This window comes from Microchirus variegatus, assembly GCF_963457635.1.
Source record: "Microchirus variegatus genome assembly, chromosome: 8".
Classification (NCBI taxonomy): domain Eukaryota; kingdom Metazoa; phylum Chordata; class Actinopteri; order Pleuronectiformes; family Soleidae; genus Microchirus; species Microchirus variegatus.
Genome location: NC_139809.1, coordinates 10,726,099 through 10,744,451, shown reverse-complemented (window position 1 = coordinate 10,744,451; position 18,353 = coordinate 10,726,099). Strand labels below are relative to the sequence as shown.

The 18,353-nt window shown below is 41.6% G+C and overlaps 1 protein-coding gene across 1 annotated transcript in view; it reads right to left on the bottom strand.

The window, feature by feature from the left end:
• ptprz1a (protein tyrosine phosphatase receptor type Z1a) overlaps positions 1-15,505 on the bottom strand; it is a gene marked incomplete at both ends in the record, with an annotated part of 71,684 nt that extends 56,179 nt beyond the window's left edge. The window contains one exon of the mRNA XM_083893995.1: positions 15,445-15,505. Coding sequence (XP_083750121.1) covers positions 15,445-15,505 — 61 coding nt within the window. The remainder of the gene's footprint in view (positions 1-15,444) is intronic.
• Between the last annotated feature and the right edge of the window lie 2,848 nt (positions 15,506-18,353).

Below are 18,353 nucleotides of genomic sequence, written 5' to 3'. Positions count from 1 at the left end.
AAACTTAACTCACTTCTTCTTAATTCCTATTAATGTCCTTGCTACTCAAAACAACTGCTTACAACAATTTAAGCTTATTACTTACTTAACTAGCCAAGCTTAAGCTGAAGAAATATTTTCCTTCCCTGTTATGCCTTTTAGGTCGTCTCAACATAAAGTGCAGTAACTACATTTCTAATGTTAAGTCTAGTAAGGAATGATGAAAGGGATTAAAAGTTTTAAAACTAAATGGGTTAAAGTTTAAACATTTTAGCTCATATGTGACCTGATCCCATCAGAACCTTATAAAATCTGACAGGTCAGGCCAAGTTTGGACAAAGACTTTCACATTTTAAATCCCAAGGATCAAATTCTGTAACCATATCCATACACTAACTTAAATATCCAATCCTTTTCGCTTATTCTGTTGCTTCTCTCTGTAACAGTACAGCCCAAAGGTGTTTTATCACCGAGAACAGTTTGCATTCTGGTGAAGGAAAGAGCTGCCTTTCAAACCGTCTTTCAGTTTGACCTTTGTGAGGACTCAGACGGCAGATAGTGATTCATCAAAGTACTGCTCCTAGATTTATACATCGCGGAGCCTCCATAAAACCTCAGAAGCCAACTTTAAGACCACCAACAGGAAATCAAAGCATCTTGTCACAGTGCTGTAGGCATTAGACAAATGAAAACTCCGTTGTACCTAAAAATCCTTTCAAAACCGCTGCTGGGAGTGATAACACCAGGGAGAACCGTCTGAGGAAACGTGAACTCATCAGATGAACAGAGGCCTCTGGCTTGATATTTTCCTCATCAATCAGCCGCTCTCATCTCTCCCTTTTAACTATAAATGGAAAAGAACAAAAGCAGTGGATCGTCTGTAGGTCGAGTCCATCGGCCCTAAAAGGATGGACTCAAACATGAAGGAAGCAGAGCTGCGGAGAGGAAGACTTCATGCGCAACAAGCATTCCAGGAATGAAGGCAGGAAATAAAAAACACTCAAGGGGTTCAACTGAAACAAAGGTATGACTGGGTGCTGCAACAGCTGCATGCTCAAACATTGTACTTAAAATGTTATTTTAATGATAAATGTTGGCATTTGGTAATTTGGGTTTTATCTCTTTTTAAAGTGACGACGTAAGTCATGTTAAATGTCCTTCCTTGAGAACCTGGACCACACTGGATGTGTGACCAGTGCTTCTTGCATTGCGGAAAGTCTTGCTTTTCATTAAGGCACCCATATGAAAAATGCTGCTCTACCCACTTGAGACATATCTGTCAGGTCAGGTGCATCTCACACCTCTTTGTACACTTCCTCCACAAACCACAAACCAAATTGTTGTACTCATTTCAAATCAAAAACACTCTAGAATTTCCATTCCTGCCTTCCAATCACTTTTCTCCTGTTGAGGCTTTTATTGTGAAGCCTTTATTTACTTACACAATGGCATTCAGTTGAGTACATAGCCATACACATTACATTTCTATTATTTAAGGACATTATTTAACACATTCATGCAAGGCTTTTTCCCTTTTATGTTTTAGATCACTGATTTAAGTGGGTTGGTGCCTATAATCCATTTGGATTATCCAATCTCTCCTGCATGGTTTTAATTTCTAACCGAAAGTGTCTATGGTCAATGTCTTCCAACACTCAACAGTGTGATAGCGCTGAACAGTGAGTGTGATGAACTCATGTGCATCCTGTATCTGTAGTCACAAAGAGATGATCTGTCCCGGGGGGGGGAGAGCTGATGAATAATGGATTTGTCTGTCTACTACAGTTTCCATCGGTCTCAGCTGCAGTCGAACACTATGTTGTTTACACTCGGGACTGTTTGTAAGTGAAAAATAATCTGGTTTCATCCTCTGCTACAACCAATCCTAAAGATCTGTCCCATCGTTGACGCAGAGAAGTTAACTCGACATCTGACTTGGCAAAATGGCTCAGTAGCCACAGGGGTTGCACCAAATTTGACAAAACGTCAACAAAAAAAGTCTCTTAGGACCATGGCCTCAACTCAACAGGAAGTTTGTAAGTTTTGTAAATGGACGTACACATCTGAGCGCATTAACCAGACCAACATAAAAAACGAGAACACCAATCATTGCAATTTTGGCGATTTTTGACCATTTGCCACAAAACAGGAAGTGCCGATGAGCACCCTGTTGGGTACCTGCTTACACTTCACCATATGCCTTTCTTGTAAAAAATAAAATTTGCAGCCCAACTTTTAACTTCCTCTCTTGCTCCGTTTGTCTGCCCAGCCGTCACCTCCTCAGCCAGCGGCTCCAAAATCCTGGTATTCTTAAACAAAGGGTTCAAACTCACGGCGAGGTGTTTACAGGAAGAGGGGAAATTTAAAGGGGAACCTTAGAAAGAGTCTGTGCCATCACAATGATCTCAGAGAGCTTTTATTTACGTAAAAACCCTTTGCTGTAAGTGATGCCATCATCAGCGTTCTTTACCTGCTGCAGAGCAAAAGATAAATATTATTTACTACAAATCAGCACAGCAGCAAATTAACTTAAAAGTAAAACATGTGACAGCGCTCACTTAAGTGGTGTGTGGTTCGTGATGGCATCAATGAGAGAACAAAGCTGCAGTGTGTTTATACTGGGATGTAACTGGTGAACCTGAGCTCAAGACATCTAGGTAATGTCTACACAAAATGGCCGGGTGTTTAAAGAAAGTTGATGACCAACTGTCTGCTGAGGGGATTAAAGTGTTGGGGGTTAAATCCACACATCTCACCAAAACTACCGGATGGATACTTTACTTTTAACTACAAAACAGACATGCACATTCCAACAATTATAAATAACACTGGCAATTAGAGCTGAAACGATTAATCGATGAATCGACTATTAATCTAATACTAAATTAATCTCCAACTATTTTGATAACCGATTAATCGGTTTGAAGCTTTTTTCATGATTAAAACAAGATTTCTGATTGTTTGTGTAGCTTCTTAAATGTGAATATTTTCTTAGTCTTTGCTCCACATAACAAAGAAATCTTTAAAACTGAATCATTTTGGTTTGTGGACAATACTAGACATTCAAGAAGATCGTCATTTCCAGGTTTGACAAACACTGATCAATGTTTTTTTTAACATTTTCTGACATTTTATGGACCAACCGATTCATCGATTAATCGAGAAAATTAATCGATGAATTAATCGATGACAGATTAATCGGTTACGAAAATAATCGTTAGTTGCAGCTCTACTGGCAATCCCATAACTTTCCTTGAATATTAACATTTCTTGTTTTGAGTGAAACCGCTGGATGGAATGTTTTGATATTTTGTACAGAAAATCAAGGATTTAAGAGTGAAAATCCAACCGACATTGGCTTTTTCCAGAATTTGTTTAATGCAAAGTACAGCCTTTGGTCTTACAGACACCACTATTTAAAATCTATAAAGAGAGGAGTTGTGCACACACACATTTCTTAGAGTGTCTGTTGCAAGCAGAGTGGTTTTGTGTCCAGCAGACGTGTTTCTAATCTGATCATACACACAGTGACGAAACAGTCCTTTAGAAGGCCCAGAGAAAAGCTCCTCGAACAGAAAAACAACTTCATTAAACACTGGAGCTGAATGGATGAAGATCCGTGCCAACATCGTATCCCACCGGAAAGACGATGAGAAAGGATGTGTGAGCGTATATGTATATAAAGCATCCTCCTCACTAATACAATTCACTTTTTTTTTTACTGTTAACATTTACTCACTGGCTCTGTCTCTAAGAACACGTAGTGTAAAGATTATTAACTGAATTAATGGATTGGAGGATTATAATGCTGCATTCAAGTCATGAAGTGTTTAGCGGGCTGCCAACTACGGACAACGGGCCGTAAACGACTGAATTCCTCCACAGATAATTGGAGTCCAAGCTCAAAATTTAAATTTACAGCTACTTTAAATAACCAATGGTAAATAATTAGGATTCTGGGCGAAGTCTATCAAAACAGAGAATTTAAAATGTGAAAACTTAAAGACACAATAAGGTTGAACTCCCAGGGAGAAAGTACAGCAGGTCTTTGCAATGAACCATCTTCAGGGATCTGTGTTAACTTGTGCCCACAGAGGACATGAGAGTCATCAACAGGTTCTTGATCACCTTCGTTTCAGGCATCCTTCTCACCTCATTGCTCCGTTTGTTGCCAAAGCTTTATGAAGTGTTTAATAATTATGGAGGCCTGTGAGGCTCCTTAGAATCTTTAGTGTTTTTGTATCTGTCTCTCTTTCTTTCTCACACACACACACACACACACACACACACACACTTTCACAGCATTCGTAGTGAGGACGCTCACAGACTTAATGCATTCACTAGCTCATTAACCATCACAAATGAATGCCTTACCCTAAAACCAAGTCTTAACCCTTAACTTTCCCAAAATGTCCTCACTCCCTATGGTCTCTACATTTTTTGGTCCTCGCAAAATACCCATACAAGAACACACACTCAGAGGACGCATGGGCATATTAATTTCTTTGACAGCATATCTTTAAAACACGTCTTCATTTACATTACGGGGACTTGATTTTTGTCCCCATAAGGAAGACAAGTCCCTATAATGTGACTGTGTAAACCAGGGGTCTCAAACTGGCGGCCCCCAATCGATTACATGCGGCCCCCCACTTAATATCATGTTATAATTAGTGCTGTCAAACGTTAACGCATCAACGTTAACGCACGTTAACGCATGACGCGTTTCCGTGACGACTGACTGGAAAACGACACGTGTTACGTCATGTTTACGTGATCCCGGGTTGTTAAAATGAGTCTCTAAAGTAACGCTAAACTTTAAAAACAGAGGCACACGTACGCAGTACACAGGTTTGCTGGTTATTTGTATGCGCTGCTCTTTTCGTTCAATAAACAGACAGCTCCAGTTCGACTGTAGGCGCTTACGGCGCTAAAAGGAGCTAATATGTAATGTGTAAATTATGCAATTTAAAATAAATGTCTGTTTTTGATATTAATACATTCATTTTGCATCATACATCGTAGTATTAAGTATATGTGTGATATCATGATGCAATATTGTGAACAGTTGTTTGAGTCATTTGAGTTTGAGACCCCTGGTGTAAACAGATGTAGGTCCCCACAACATAAGGATTACCAGGTAGACACACACAATGAAGAGAAATGGGCAACATGTCTTTCCATATCTTTATGGAGTATGGAGAGAATATGAGGCTGCACCATAGCATGTGGTGGTCTGAAAGGTTTCTGGAAGCACTGTCCACCTTATGATTTTGAAGTCAATTGCTTTACAAGATGTATATTTATATGATTGTCTTGCAATATATAATTTATCACAGAATTGCTGTGTTGTAATATTATCGGTATTGTGGACCATGCATCGCATCATATCCAAGAGGTATCCTGTGATTCCCAGGGGAGCAGCTTAAACGTGAAAAGCCATCTGGTCAAATCAAAGCGTCTCGAAGTGCGTCCTCCGTCCAGACACCTGTCCTCTCTGCAGGTCTGCAGCAGCCCGCGAGCACTAATTGCGTTTTTCACCTGCGCGCTCGTGTCCAACCCACCCCACAGCTTCAGCGTAAGCCAGCGAACATCACCAGCACAATCACTGGCTCATTAGCAGGCAGACATTTTGTGATAGTGCCTTGGGGATGCACGACTATTCTGAGGGATGACCTAATTGAAATGAGCAGCAGGGAGTGCGGCGGTGGAGTTGCACAGAGGAAATCATAGATTTTACACTTTGTCCTTCTTCGACCTTGACACACTTCTTTTCGTTTGTAACATAAACTGATGCTGGCCAAGTTTTCCTCGAGGTTTCTGTCTTCATAATATTAGTATTCACTCTGGATTTTTTTTTTTGCACTTTACTAACGAGTGAACTGAAATTTTAAAATGTAATCTCTGTTAAATACAGATCTCTTCATCTCCTCCTGGCAGCAGTTTGGTGCTCCTGCTGTTCTTCACAACCACCACCAGCTGCCTCCCAACCCACCTTCATCATGCTACACCCTGAGCTTTTGCACCAGTCAACCAACATTAACATGAAGAGAATTGTGCTGCTTATACAGAGGGGAATGCAGTAGCATTGCAGTAGAACAGAGACGATTTAAATCTAAAATTCTGGGGCAACAAGAGAACGACGATGTTACTGTGAATCTCACCTAAGAGTGACTGTCTGACCTTTTATTCAAACAACTGTTGATTCAGCTGATCTAATGTGATGATTTGAAATGTTCAGAGAACCAAATTCATCCCATAGCCTAGCACCACCTTCAGCACACACTTTGCCGATTTAGAGCTCTTACAAAATGAAGTGTACATCCTTGGGATGCCCGCTTATCAAAGGTGGCGTTAACAGTATTAACATGACTGCAGAACAGAAAACATCTGGGGTCTATCTGGTTACACATCTGGCAGTTATCAGCTTTGGTTTTATCCTAAATCACATTCAGTGACAGGGTGAAAAAAAAAGAAGAGAGCACTCACACTGCATCCGCTTTCTATCACATGTAAGTGGTGTGATTGTGTGGATTGTGTGTCTGCAGACGAGCAGCAGCCCAGGTGTTTCTGCTCAGCCTGAAGAACAGACATATACAAAACTATATTCTGACCAGGACCAGCACCAATGGAAGAGCCAGCACCTCTGGGGGTAAACATTAGGGCTGCACAAGTCAGACGATCCCACAGGTCAATTCTATTTTCATTCTTGGTCTCTTTATGTGATTTAATGTTGACTCTTGATCCAAGAACAAATCAAAACATTGGATTGTAGTATGAGAGTAGTATGTTTCAGCAAATTTGACTGCATTTGACACTAATGGGTCTCCATGAATGACACTGAATTACATGCAGTTTAATGTCATCCATGAGTATAAGTATTTTCCTTCAGTCTGCTCATCAAAATGTGAGGCAGACCTGCATATATAAGCATTAATATTTCTAAAAGTAGAAAATGACATGTACAATTTTGATTCTGAACTACAAAGCTGCAATTTGGGTACAGTTTTCAGGATGTTTTAGGGAGGGTGTTTTTAGAATTATAAATACCATTTCCTTTAATGAATGACCAAGCCTGCAACTCAGCTGAGCTTTTAAGTTTCTTATAGCTCCTTGTATTTTGATTTTAACTGAGTTTTAATCTGCTTACTTGTTTTGTCTCAGTCAGTGCATTCACATGCATGTTAAAAAAAATTTTAGTCGGATTACGACAATAATTCAGTGTTCTTAACGTCACGTAAACACGTTAGTCTGACAAAAATCGAGCTAGCCTTAGTCGGACTAACATACCTGGATGATGCGATTCATAGTCCGATTAATCCTGCATGTATACGCTTAGTCAGACTGGAGTTGGACTTGACAACGTATAAACTGCAGTACTGTTGCCAGAAAAGAACAAACAACGCAATTGCATTGGCAAGAACGAAAACTACAGAAAAGGCTGACGAAGAGACGAAACGGGTATGAAACATACAGAACCACAGCACAGATCATCTCACCATTTGCTTTTTGTTTTTCTGTGACATAAAGGTAAATTCAATATAGATATACTGATACTGAGATACAGCACCACCTACAGAGGCGGAGTCAGACGTACATGGCCAATAAATACATTTTCTCCTCCCAACTCGGCAAGTTGTCCGATTGCCTGTCTTAGTCGGACTACGGTTTTAAACTCGATCGAACTGCATGTAAACATATTGACTGTTTCTAATAAATCTTAAAAAAACCTACTGTCTGCAGTGAAGGAGCTCAAGGGCAAATGGTAAATGTAGGTGAGACCAAACCAGAGCCTGGAGGAGAGTGTAGCTACTTACATGTTAACCACATAAACTGTTGTCACTCATTAGTGTGGCATTCATTTATTTTTATGCAAAATTAACCATTTAAAATGTATATATCTGCTTCTATTGTCTGTTCTTTTCTTCTCGTAGTTCTTTAGAGTCTCTTGAGTCGTGACATGTTGTACGGCTCGACCCCCTGCTACTGTTAGCTTGTAATGTCAGCGATCACGGAATTTAAGCTCATTCGCTCTCTTTACTCAGTGGATGCTGATCGGGATAAGAGGGTCAGACTAAATGTAAATGTTCTGTAGATACTTGAAAGGGCCTGTCGAGGCCTATCGAATCCTTTTGTGCGGGCTAACATCTGCCTAAAGCGCCTCCGCATTCACCTGCTTGACGCCCTAAACCAGCCTGTGAATGGGGAAGAAAAGGAGGAGTTCCTGAAAGAACTTTGACCGACCTGCGTCCTACAGGCAGGCCTTTTATCGTTGGCCTTTTTCTGCGTCACTCGCTCATTCAGCGATTGAGAGATGAGGGCCATCAAATATCCATGATCGAAGAGGGACCACACACCCGCTAGCAGCAGAGGAGCAGAGAGAACAAGGAGAAAAGTGGAGGGCAAATCAAATGGCGCTCCACCAGCTACTCTACAGGGGCACCACTTGTTCTCTGCTGCAATGGTCCCTAGTGTAAGTGGCCCCTTTTTCACTGGCGCTGTGGGCCACCCGGATCTGCCCCATCATCCATTACAGCATCCAGAGTGTCGGTGGGTACACTGAGGAGGAGGAGGAGGTGAAAGAAGAGTGGTGTGTAAAGGTGATGGCAGAGTGCCAGGTGGACACCAGCAGAGACAAGATTGTTGGCTAAAACAAAAAAGAAAACTAGCCTGGGCAGCCCTCAATCCTCACCCATCCAGAAACGAGAGGGGAGACAAATGAGAGGAAGGATTTAAAAAAAAACAAAAAAAAAAAAAAAAACATTAAGGGGGTAATGGGGAGGGGAAGTATGGGGAGAGTGTGAGACAGTAGAAGGATGAAGGCGTGAGGCTCTAAAAAGGGAGAGACGTGGGACAACAGGGGGACGGAGGATGTGCAGCAATGCAGCGACGTAAAAGGAGGAAAGAAAATGAGTAGTAAGACGTAAGAAACGAGGAAATGCACTGCAAAAAAAACAGCCCTAACATGAATGTTTGCCATCTATGAAGTTACTCTTACAGAATCCAGGTATTTGCTAGGTCAAATTGGTTTAAACTGTGAATCTGTCAACCAAATTCTCTATTTTACTCACTGATAAACCTACGATGAGCGACCAGAACTACTTTACGCTCAGTCTGATCCAGCCTGTCTCACAAAAATGCCTCTTGGACTAAATTACTTGTTAGGATGGGCGTTTTTTGTTTTGTTTTGTTTTTTTAAACAGCGTATGAAGGGAATAGAACCCTGAGAACAGAGATGGGAGTGAGATTGAGGGTACGTGAGGGGGAGTGCAGGGGGAGTGAGGAGGTGGGGGATGTTAAACGAAGACTAATGAAAGCAGGAGTGCTGCTTAACCTGCACTCCATCGCTCTGAGAAGCCTCCAACCTCGAGGTGTCGAAGAATGAGTGTGTGTGTGTGTGTGTCTGTCCTCCTCTTAACACACTGCGCTCCCACACTTCTGCTCCAGCTTCACAGTGTGACAGCGTCCTCTTCTCCTTGCTGCCACTACCACTGGGACAAATCACAGTGCCATCATGCATCATGCTTAAATTCCACCCCCATCAAACCCCCCCCCCCCCTTTCTTTTCTGTTGCTCTGCACCCCACCCCGCCCCTCCTCAATATACCCTCCTTCACCTCCCCGTCTTTCTGTAGTTGCCCTCTTCCCTACTGTTACAAAACAAATCTCCCCTCTGACAGCATAATTCACTGGGCCGGGCCCCGAGGAGGCGGCGCAGGATGGACGGGCCTCCTTATCTGACCTCCACCGAGGACCTGGCTGGTTGTTTCCCCACATAACCCCGGCCTGCATTCAGCTGAGGGCCAGTGGAGAGAGAAAAGAGGGGCGACTGATGGATTCAAACCAGTGGCCCCTGTGTATGCCCGAGTGAATGCCGTTGAGCCTAATACCCACTAATCTGGTCATCAAATACCCCTGCTGCCATGACTGGAAATCAGCTTTTTCTCTTTCACACTACCAGTGGGGCAGCAAGGGACGTCTGCCCAGCTGAAGCTGAGTTGGACAGAGATGGAGGGATATCGCAAAGAGAAGAAAAGAGACAGAGAGAAGATGGTGGGAAACGGGAAGAAATAAAGGCACAAATGTGAAGGCAAACCTGAGCAAAGGAGAGGTCATCTGAGGTGACCTCACACTCTTTGTTGTTGTGTCTTCGTCAAACAACAGACAGAGTCATTTATAAACTGTATTCAAAGCTCAATCCAAAGGTGAATCTGGTCAAAGTAAACGGGGCATCTAAAACTGTCAAGCAGGGCTGATCAATTAAGGAAAATACAGTAATCATGATTATTTAGGTCAAAATATAAATCACAAATATTTTCAAACTCATTAACTTGAACTTGAAACAAGACATTTTGAATTAACCTTTTGTATTTACCTTAAAATAACTACACATTATTGTTTATAAAGCTTTACTATACGAGCAGGACAGGAAGTCAGACACAGTTAAAAGCACTATTTTCAGAATAAAAGCCCACATATTTATTTGAGATTTATTGCGTGTGGAGAAAAACACATTGTCACAAGTGTTGTCAAAGCTGTGGTTCCCTTGTCTGCAAGAGTTCCCGAGCAGGGACATTTCAAGAGACTTTGGGGCCTCAGGCAAAGGGACCCAGAGGGGCCCTACTGTGTGTTGAACCAAACTGAAGCAAGCTGGTGGCATCGGGCCTAGTTGGGGGATTTCCAACCATGGTGTCATTGAGGTTTTCTTGCATAGCTAATGATAAAATTTAAAAGGGTTCTTACAAAATTTGTCGTTGCTATGGACCGACAACATCAGCTGTTCTCAGGGTCCTCGTCTCTCAGCTCGTGGCCCCCGACGAAATCGCCTGCTCAACTTTTAAGCACACAAGAAAACTGTGTAGCAAGGAGCGGACCACAAGGTTTAGTGAAGGTGTTAAGCCGACACAGCTGTGAATGAGGCAAGACAAGCCCCACAACGCATACCATTCAAAGTCGACATCTACCCTTTGACTCACATGAGAACAATTTAAAGGTGCCATATGTAAGAATGTGGCCAAAAACGGTTACTGCCTTTTAAATTCAAAATACCGAGGTCTTTCGTCTTTTGTTTTTCTGACGTAACTGGCAACCCGTGGTTGCTCGGCAGCTGAGACTCTACTGACTGCAATGATTGGTACATGGCGGTAGGTGGCACCACATGCCAAAACATGATTTCAAAACATAAACATGATTTGCAGTCTGCAAAAGATTTTTTTTAATGCAAATATTTTGGCTGTTTTGTTGTTGGTGAGTTCAGTTTGTTATATGAACATTATTCCTGAGTCTCTGTGACATATTAGGAGGATTTTATGGCCAGTTGCTTTAGATTTATTACATAATGCACATTTAAGTTTAGAAATACTGTATTTATTCACTTTTTATTTACTGATCTCACAAAACTGAAAAGGATGGTCAATGACAACAATGATTTATTTCCACTATGGAAAGAGTTAAGCTATATCTGATATCATAGTACTCAACAAACTAAACTACATACATTGAAATTACACAAATTATAAGTAAGATTACACATTTTTCATGACTAAGTTACTTATTACTCCAATAAAGGAACACATAAGACTAATACACTACATTTATTTTTTTGTCATATTTAAGTAGAAATCATGTATAACCTTGTATGCAGTCTTTGTAATGTTTCCACTTTGGGGCTGCAGTGAGCTCCTGACAATCTAAGAGAAACAGTCAGGGTTTCACATGTCACATGCCTGAGCTGAGTTTTCATTATAATATTATCAGCCCCCCACCAAGCTGGAAAAAAATGTTTTAAGCACCATCTGTGCATCACTGCATGGGGCTGTTTCTTCAGCGTTTATCACTCTCTGTGCCGTAGTCTGGTTCACTTTTTGATGCACCACTGACTGACGCACAGCACCTTTGCTCTCCACTGATCCGACCACTGCTCACTCGCTGCCTGATGTATTTTAAGCCTCATTTATAACTGCAGCGATAATTTGTTGTGAACATTTTAAGGCTTTATGTTGAGGTTCATGTGCCAGTTGTGTTTTTCGTGTGTATCTTTTTAATAATGATTTCATATTTTGTCATCTCATAGTGTGGCGGTGATGGTTGTGGGTGTCACTGCATGCGTTTGACTGACAGACTGCCCGACTGAGACGGCCATCTGTCCAAAGACTCCCTGTTAGACAACAAGAGGCTCAGAGACTCCACAAGCCCAGACAGAGCGCAGGGCACAGCTGGCATTGCCCATTCACAAATATATATTTTGGTGAGACAGATGGTGCTGGAGTTTTCTACTCATGTGTCTTTTCCCTACCAACCATTCCTGCTCTGACTCCTGGGTGAGCTGGCACCACCCATGTGCCATGGCATTTCATAATAAGCTTCTTTTTTCTTTTTCTTTTTAAAAAAAAAAAAAGCCCAAATAACAGAGGTTAGTGGTGTGGGGGGGCACGAGGGGAGCCCGGAGGATTTCTGCAGGTACCGAAGCATCCAACAAAGATCCAGCAGGCTCACTGGCCTGGACACAAAACATCACTTCTCTTCAGCTTAAACTGGATGTGACTAGATTCTCCCCCCTCCCCACCCCCCCCCCCCCTAATCTTTCTTTCATGTCACAGCCCCCAAAAAGATTCAGCCAAGCACATCTCTGGCAATGCTGCAAATGTACCCTGCGGCTTAGAGGGTAAACCGGAGGATAAGAGCATGTAAACCCCTCAACTGTTCAGACCTATGGTAACAAATCCTGATCTGTCTCCACTGACTTCTTAAAGCTGCGACCATTAATACAAACATTCATTGTGCGATCAGAAACTCACCAATGGAAGTGGAAATCCCCTGCCTTTCTAGCAGGAGTCCAAATGGTGCCAAACATGGTGCTGCTGAATTTGGTTAAATGTCAGCATAAGTCAGAATTTCTTCTACTTTCTACTTCTACTCATATATATATATAAATATATAAAAAGTAAAAATATAGCAAGGTTTGGAAGAGTTCATTCAGGCTGCAGTGAACCAGTTACAGACTTATGTGTAGAGATTTCTGACAGAACAGTTTAGTTTCTGTCACAGACTGAATTTCTACTTTCACCTTTAGGGGTCACCATAGGGGATCATCTACCTCCATCTTGCCCTAACCCTGACCTATGAAGCTCAGGTATTAGGACAATGTTGAAGAAAAACTGGGCAATAAACCTTTTTGTCTCTAAGGTTTGCGTAAGGTGCTGCAGAGGCACAAAGTCTCATGTAAAGTGGAGCAAATTATCACCACAGATGTTGGAATCATCACTTTTTTTATGGAATGCACTCAACCCTAACCCTAACCCATCAATTAGCGATTTCCTTTTGACTAGATGACCATTGAACACATTGCCAGGCTAAATTGGCTCAAAAAAAAATTCTCAGGGCTGTGTGGACACAGGAATCCCATCATCAATACCAAATTTGAAATCAAACTTGTGTCACTTCAGTATTGCCATGTTTCCACCGAGTGGAACAGTTTGGTACAGGACAGTACATACATTTTTTTACATACATTTTTGCGTTACCATTAGGAATAGTACCAAAACAACCGGTACCCTTCCCTTCCTTCCTAGAATGGTATGGTAAGGGTGGAGCTAGAACCACAACAGTCAGCTGATTGTCACTCCCTTGCGACCGGTGTATCTTTTCAGCTACAGTCTATTCTCATACAAAGTTTGACCTCATGTTGAGACAAACAGTCACAAACCAAGCAGGATACAACAGCATCTGTTGTATCCTGTAAGATGTCATTGTACAACATCAGGCTACGTATCTCTCTGACATGACCATCGAGCACAGCGCACACCCCACCTACAAAGTAAAGGTACTGTTCTCGGTTAAAACATGAGCCGTTACCATTCCAAACCGCACCATACTGTACCAAACCGAAGTATACCATGATGGAAACATGGCTTACGTGTACCTACATCTGACAATATCCAATATGAGACCATGCACTGCAAGAACCCACTTGGCCTATTGCCTGTATATACACAAAGTATACAATACTGCAAAGCCAAACAAAGCCAAACAACAATGGAGGAGAATGTGCACATGAAGATGGCAGTTACTGTCACATGAAATTCAGGAGAAAGACACTTGTAGTAGTCAAACCGAACCGTCAATTCTGAGCCGTATTGTATCAGAATGAACAATGTGAACAGGCACAAATCAATGCTAAAGACCAGGCTGGCTATTGTCAAGGATGCACAATGTCACAAACACACACTTTAACCTAAAATTAGCTCGTTTTGAGATCCAACTACTGACAGAAAAACTTGCACAAACACAGTGAGGCCCCGTTTACACCTGATATTAGAATGCGTTTTCTGTGATCAGATAGTGATTGGATAAATAGCGCTACTCCACATGCATTTACACGATATTAACATCCGGTGTCCAGATCAAGATCCGATTGCTATTTGATCATAGTCGCACGTGAACTCGCACTATCGTATGGGCGCGTCTTTGATTTTGGGAGGGGAAGAAGTCATCTTCAACAAGACAGAAACCGACGGAAACAGATATTTTTTACGCTCTAGTAGTTGTTGTGGGTGGAGCAGAGCATTGGAGACCCGTTGCATTTACACTTCTGAAGAGGTTTGGCAGATCGGATAACAATGCGTCCCCCGGTGTATTTATTTACACCTGTACTTACAAGTGCGGTCAGGTGCTATCTGATTGCAATCCAATCGCAGAAAAGGCATGTTAATGTCAGGTGAAATGAGGGCCCTCAGTGTCCCTTCCAACACTGAACATTTCCCTGATCATTGCCCTCTTTGCTGGAATTTACAGTCATTCCACCTTTATTTCCTTCTCTGAGAGCTGGAAACAAAATAGTGTAGGTTTGTTTTTCCCAGTGACAGTATCTGTTTCTGAGATACATTATAGGATTACTGCTGTTGTTGCCAGATCTGCAGCCTCTGACACTCTTAATAAGCCAGTCAGACAGAGCGTGTCCAAACTTCTCTCTTCATGCTTGACAGCTCCAGTTTGGAACTGATATGTGACGGTCTGCGACTCTCAACGTTTTAATCTGCGGTGCCCAACACACACACACACACACACACACACTACAGAAACACTACACACACACACACTCCCAAGGACGACACCAAGTTTGATTCAAAACAATAGTTATGTTGTTGTTGTTTTAAAACACGTTAAAAACACGTTTCCAAAGACGCACAGCGCATACGCACCACGCACGTTCAAGTACAGCATAAATACAACTTGTTATTCTAATAAAAAATAAAAAAAAAGTCACAGATCGTGTGCATTTAAGCTAAACCCACGCTGCCCACCTCACAGCTCACCTGAAGCTGCTGCGCAGCAAACTGCGAAGTTGGCGCAGCAAGTTGTGGGAAAAACACACATTCTTCAAATAAAATGAAAACAAAAGTCTGGACACATTCTAAGGGTTTCTGTGTCATGTGAGGACAAACCAAGAATGACAAGCGCGTCTTACCTCGGTGGCAGATGAGGATCAAGTGCGCAGCCAGTAGTAACCAGCAGCCCGTCGTCTCCATGGTGGACGGAAAGCTCGCAGTTTGCGGCAAATAAACAAATCAACAGCGCGGTGTTTTTCACGGTGGGGGGTGAATGGGGCACAGGTCCCGGTCTGCCCTCTGCCCTCACAGCACCATGCTGCCGTGCTCCGCTCCTGCCCGGGTAGGTCTTGCACTGAGTGCACTGTGTATGTGTGCGTGAGTGACGACACAGACAGATCCCAGGGTCCCGGTGGCGTGAGCCGCTCGTCTACGTCCGCTCTCCTCCAACACCGACCGACTCACTGAGTGAAGACAAGCCGCCAGACTGAGAGTGTGCACCGCCCACATCCCGCAGCCTCACCGGCCTCACTTCCTCCGCACAGATAACCTCACCTAACACCGCAAAACACGCACAACAAACACGTTACCTGTGAGTTTTGCTTTAATTCGTTGATTTATTGATTTTATTAATTACCATCACTGTTGGACTGAAAGGTTAAGGAAATCCCTTGGTCTTATTTAGTTGCAATATTTGTTTTTACTATTTATTTGTGTTTGGTTTTGTTTGTTTGTTTTATACTTGTTTTTATAAGAGTTGCTGTGAATTTGTCCAATGGGAGATCATTAAAGTATCTATCTATCTATCTATCTATCTATCTATCTATCTATCTATCTATCTATCTATCTATCTATCTATCTATCTATCTATCTATCTATCTATCTATCTATCTATCATCCAGTGCCGTACACAGACATGTCAAGAAACAGGAGCTCAAGTGAAAAAGGCACCCACTCATTAATTACTTGAGAAAAGTTATTATGTATTTACTCACATACAGTATGTTATGTTTATTTCAACAATCATTCGCTCACTATTGCAGATGTTTAAAATGCCTACTCAACATGTTTCTACACAATCTATGTATAAAAATGACTGTAAAGTAGAAATGACAACTTAAATGCAACTTTATTATAATAACACACTTTTTAATTGATATATGAGCCACACAAAATAGTTAACATTTTAAATAGAAATGAATAAAGGGGGCCCTCATCTGAACAGAAGGTAGAGAGACAGGTGCTTGAGCACCACAAGGTTTATATGGCTCCAACAAAGGAACGTGAGCAGCAGAAGCAAAGGACGGGTTTTGATTGAATCTTTTTACAGTAGGTTAAGTTCTAATGAGGAAATTAAGTAATTTGGGGATTTCATAAAACACCACATATTGCTCTCCCAAAAATGAAGAAATAAACAACCCAAACATGGCTCAATGTGGATTGTGTGAATTGTATCAGATTGTACCTTTTTTTTTATCTGTCTAATGCAGTGATCCAGTGATTTTGACCAGTATCGGACCGATACTTACCGATACCGATTCCTATACTTCTTGTAGTAATACTGGTTAACCTATGTTTTTTGAAACACTCACATCCACATTTATACAATAAATATATGTAAACAACAAATAAACAATATAAATGTCCCAGCTCCATTATAACAAGCGGTAGGGCATACGGGTAAAATTTTGGGGCAAGCAAATGATGAGGGAATAAAACACCAGAAAGGTGATAATGAAGCCTGTGTATTACGTTACACTTGTTTGAGTTTAAAAAGGAGTTTGTGACATCAGGAAGCGCCAGCTGGTGACTCTCAGCCCTGCAGACAGCGGGGAGTCATTAACACAACGGAAAAGAGTCATTGAGTGGAAGCGGCAGAGAGGAGATTTCTGTTTTGTTCGAGTTTTTGAAGTGTGTGTGTGTGTGTGTGTGTGTGTGTGTGCGTGTGTGTGTGTGTGTGTGTGTGTGTGTGTGTGTGTGTGTGTGTGTGTGTGTGTTGGCAGGGCTGCTGACCTGCTGACCCCGAAGAGACGTTCACACCTCGCACTGAAATGGAGACCAAAACATCAGCGGTGACCCAGAAATTACAATTCACTCGGAGAATGTGGAACAAGTGTGTGTAAGACAGACAGACAGACAGACAGATAGATAGATAGATAGATAGATAGATAGATAGATAGATAGATAGATAGATAGATAGATAGATAGATAGATAGATAGATAGATAGATAGATAGATAGATAGATAGATAGATAGATAGATAGATAGATAGATAGATAGATAGATAGATAGATTAGATTTATCCATTATAACCCCTGAGCGATAGTTTTCAAAAGTGTTTTTACTGAACTAAAATATGATCATGCATTCATCACCATCATCACATTTGTTTTCTTGGGACTATAGAGAGTGAAAGCTGCAAGGAATCGATGAGAGAAACACTCCCACAAACGTTACCCGCTGTCATATTTTTCATTTTCCTTCAGTTTTTTTGATTCCCAGATGAACCCACACCCAGACTCTCTGAGCCCTCGCAAACTTTTACGTGAATTTTCCCTCAGTTCGATTTCAACCACTGGTTTCGAGATTTTTTTTTTTTTTTTTTTAACCTCTCCACAAACGACCACTCCGCCCCCTTCTTTATTTGAGCGAATATATTTGCATAATTTACACTGGATTATCCTTAATTTATGCAGAAACTGCTTTCCACTTGTTAGGATGAATGTTTCCATGGAGGCTAATAAAATTAGTTGTACTCCCACAGAGCATCCATTCAGAGATTTTTTTAAATACCTTTTTATTATTGCGAACTGTTCGCTGTGACTTTTCCTACAAAACTACTGCTTTTTCACTCCAACATGAGCCTTTGACCTGAAATGATCTCCAGGAGAAGGTAAACAGAGAGGAAAAAAGCAAAATCTATTGAGTGGATTTTCTCACTTTCAAACAGATTACTGAAGGAGAGCAGGGGGAAACTTTTACAGACAAATAAAAACAGCCACTACAAGTGGATGTAGTGATTTTTGAAGACCAATTCCCCTTCAGCGAC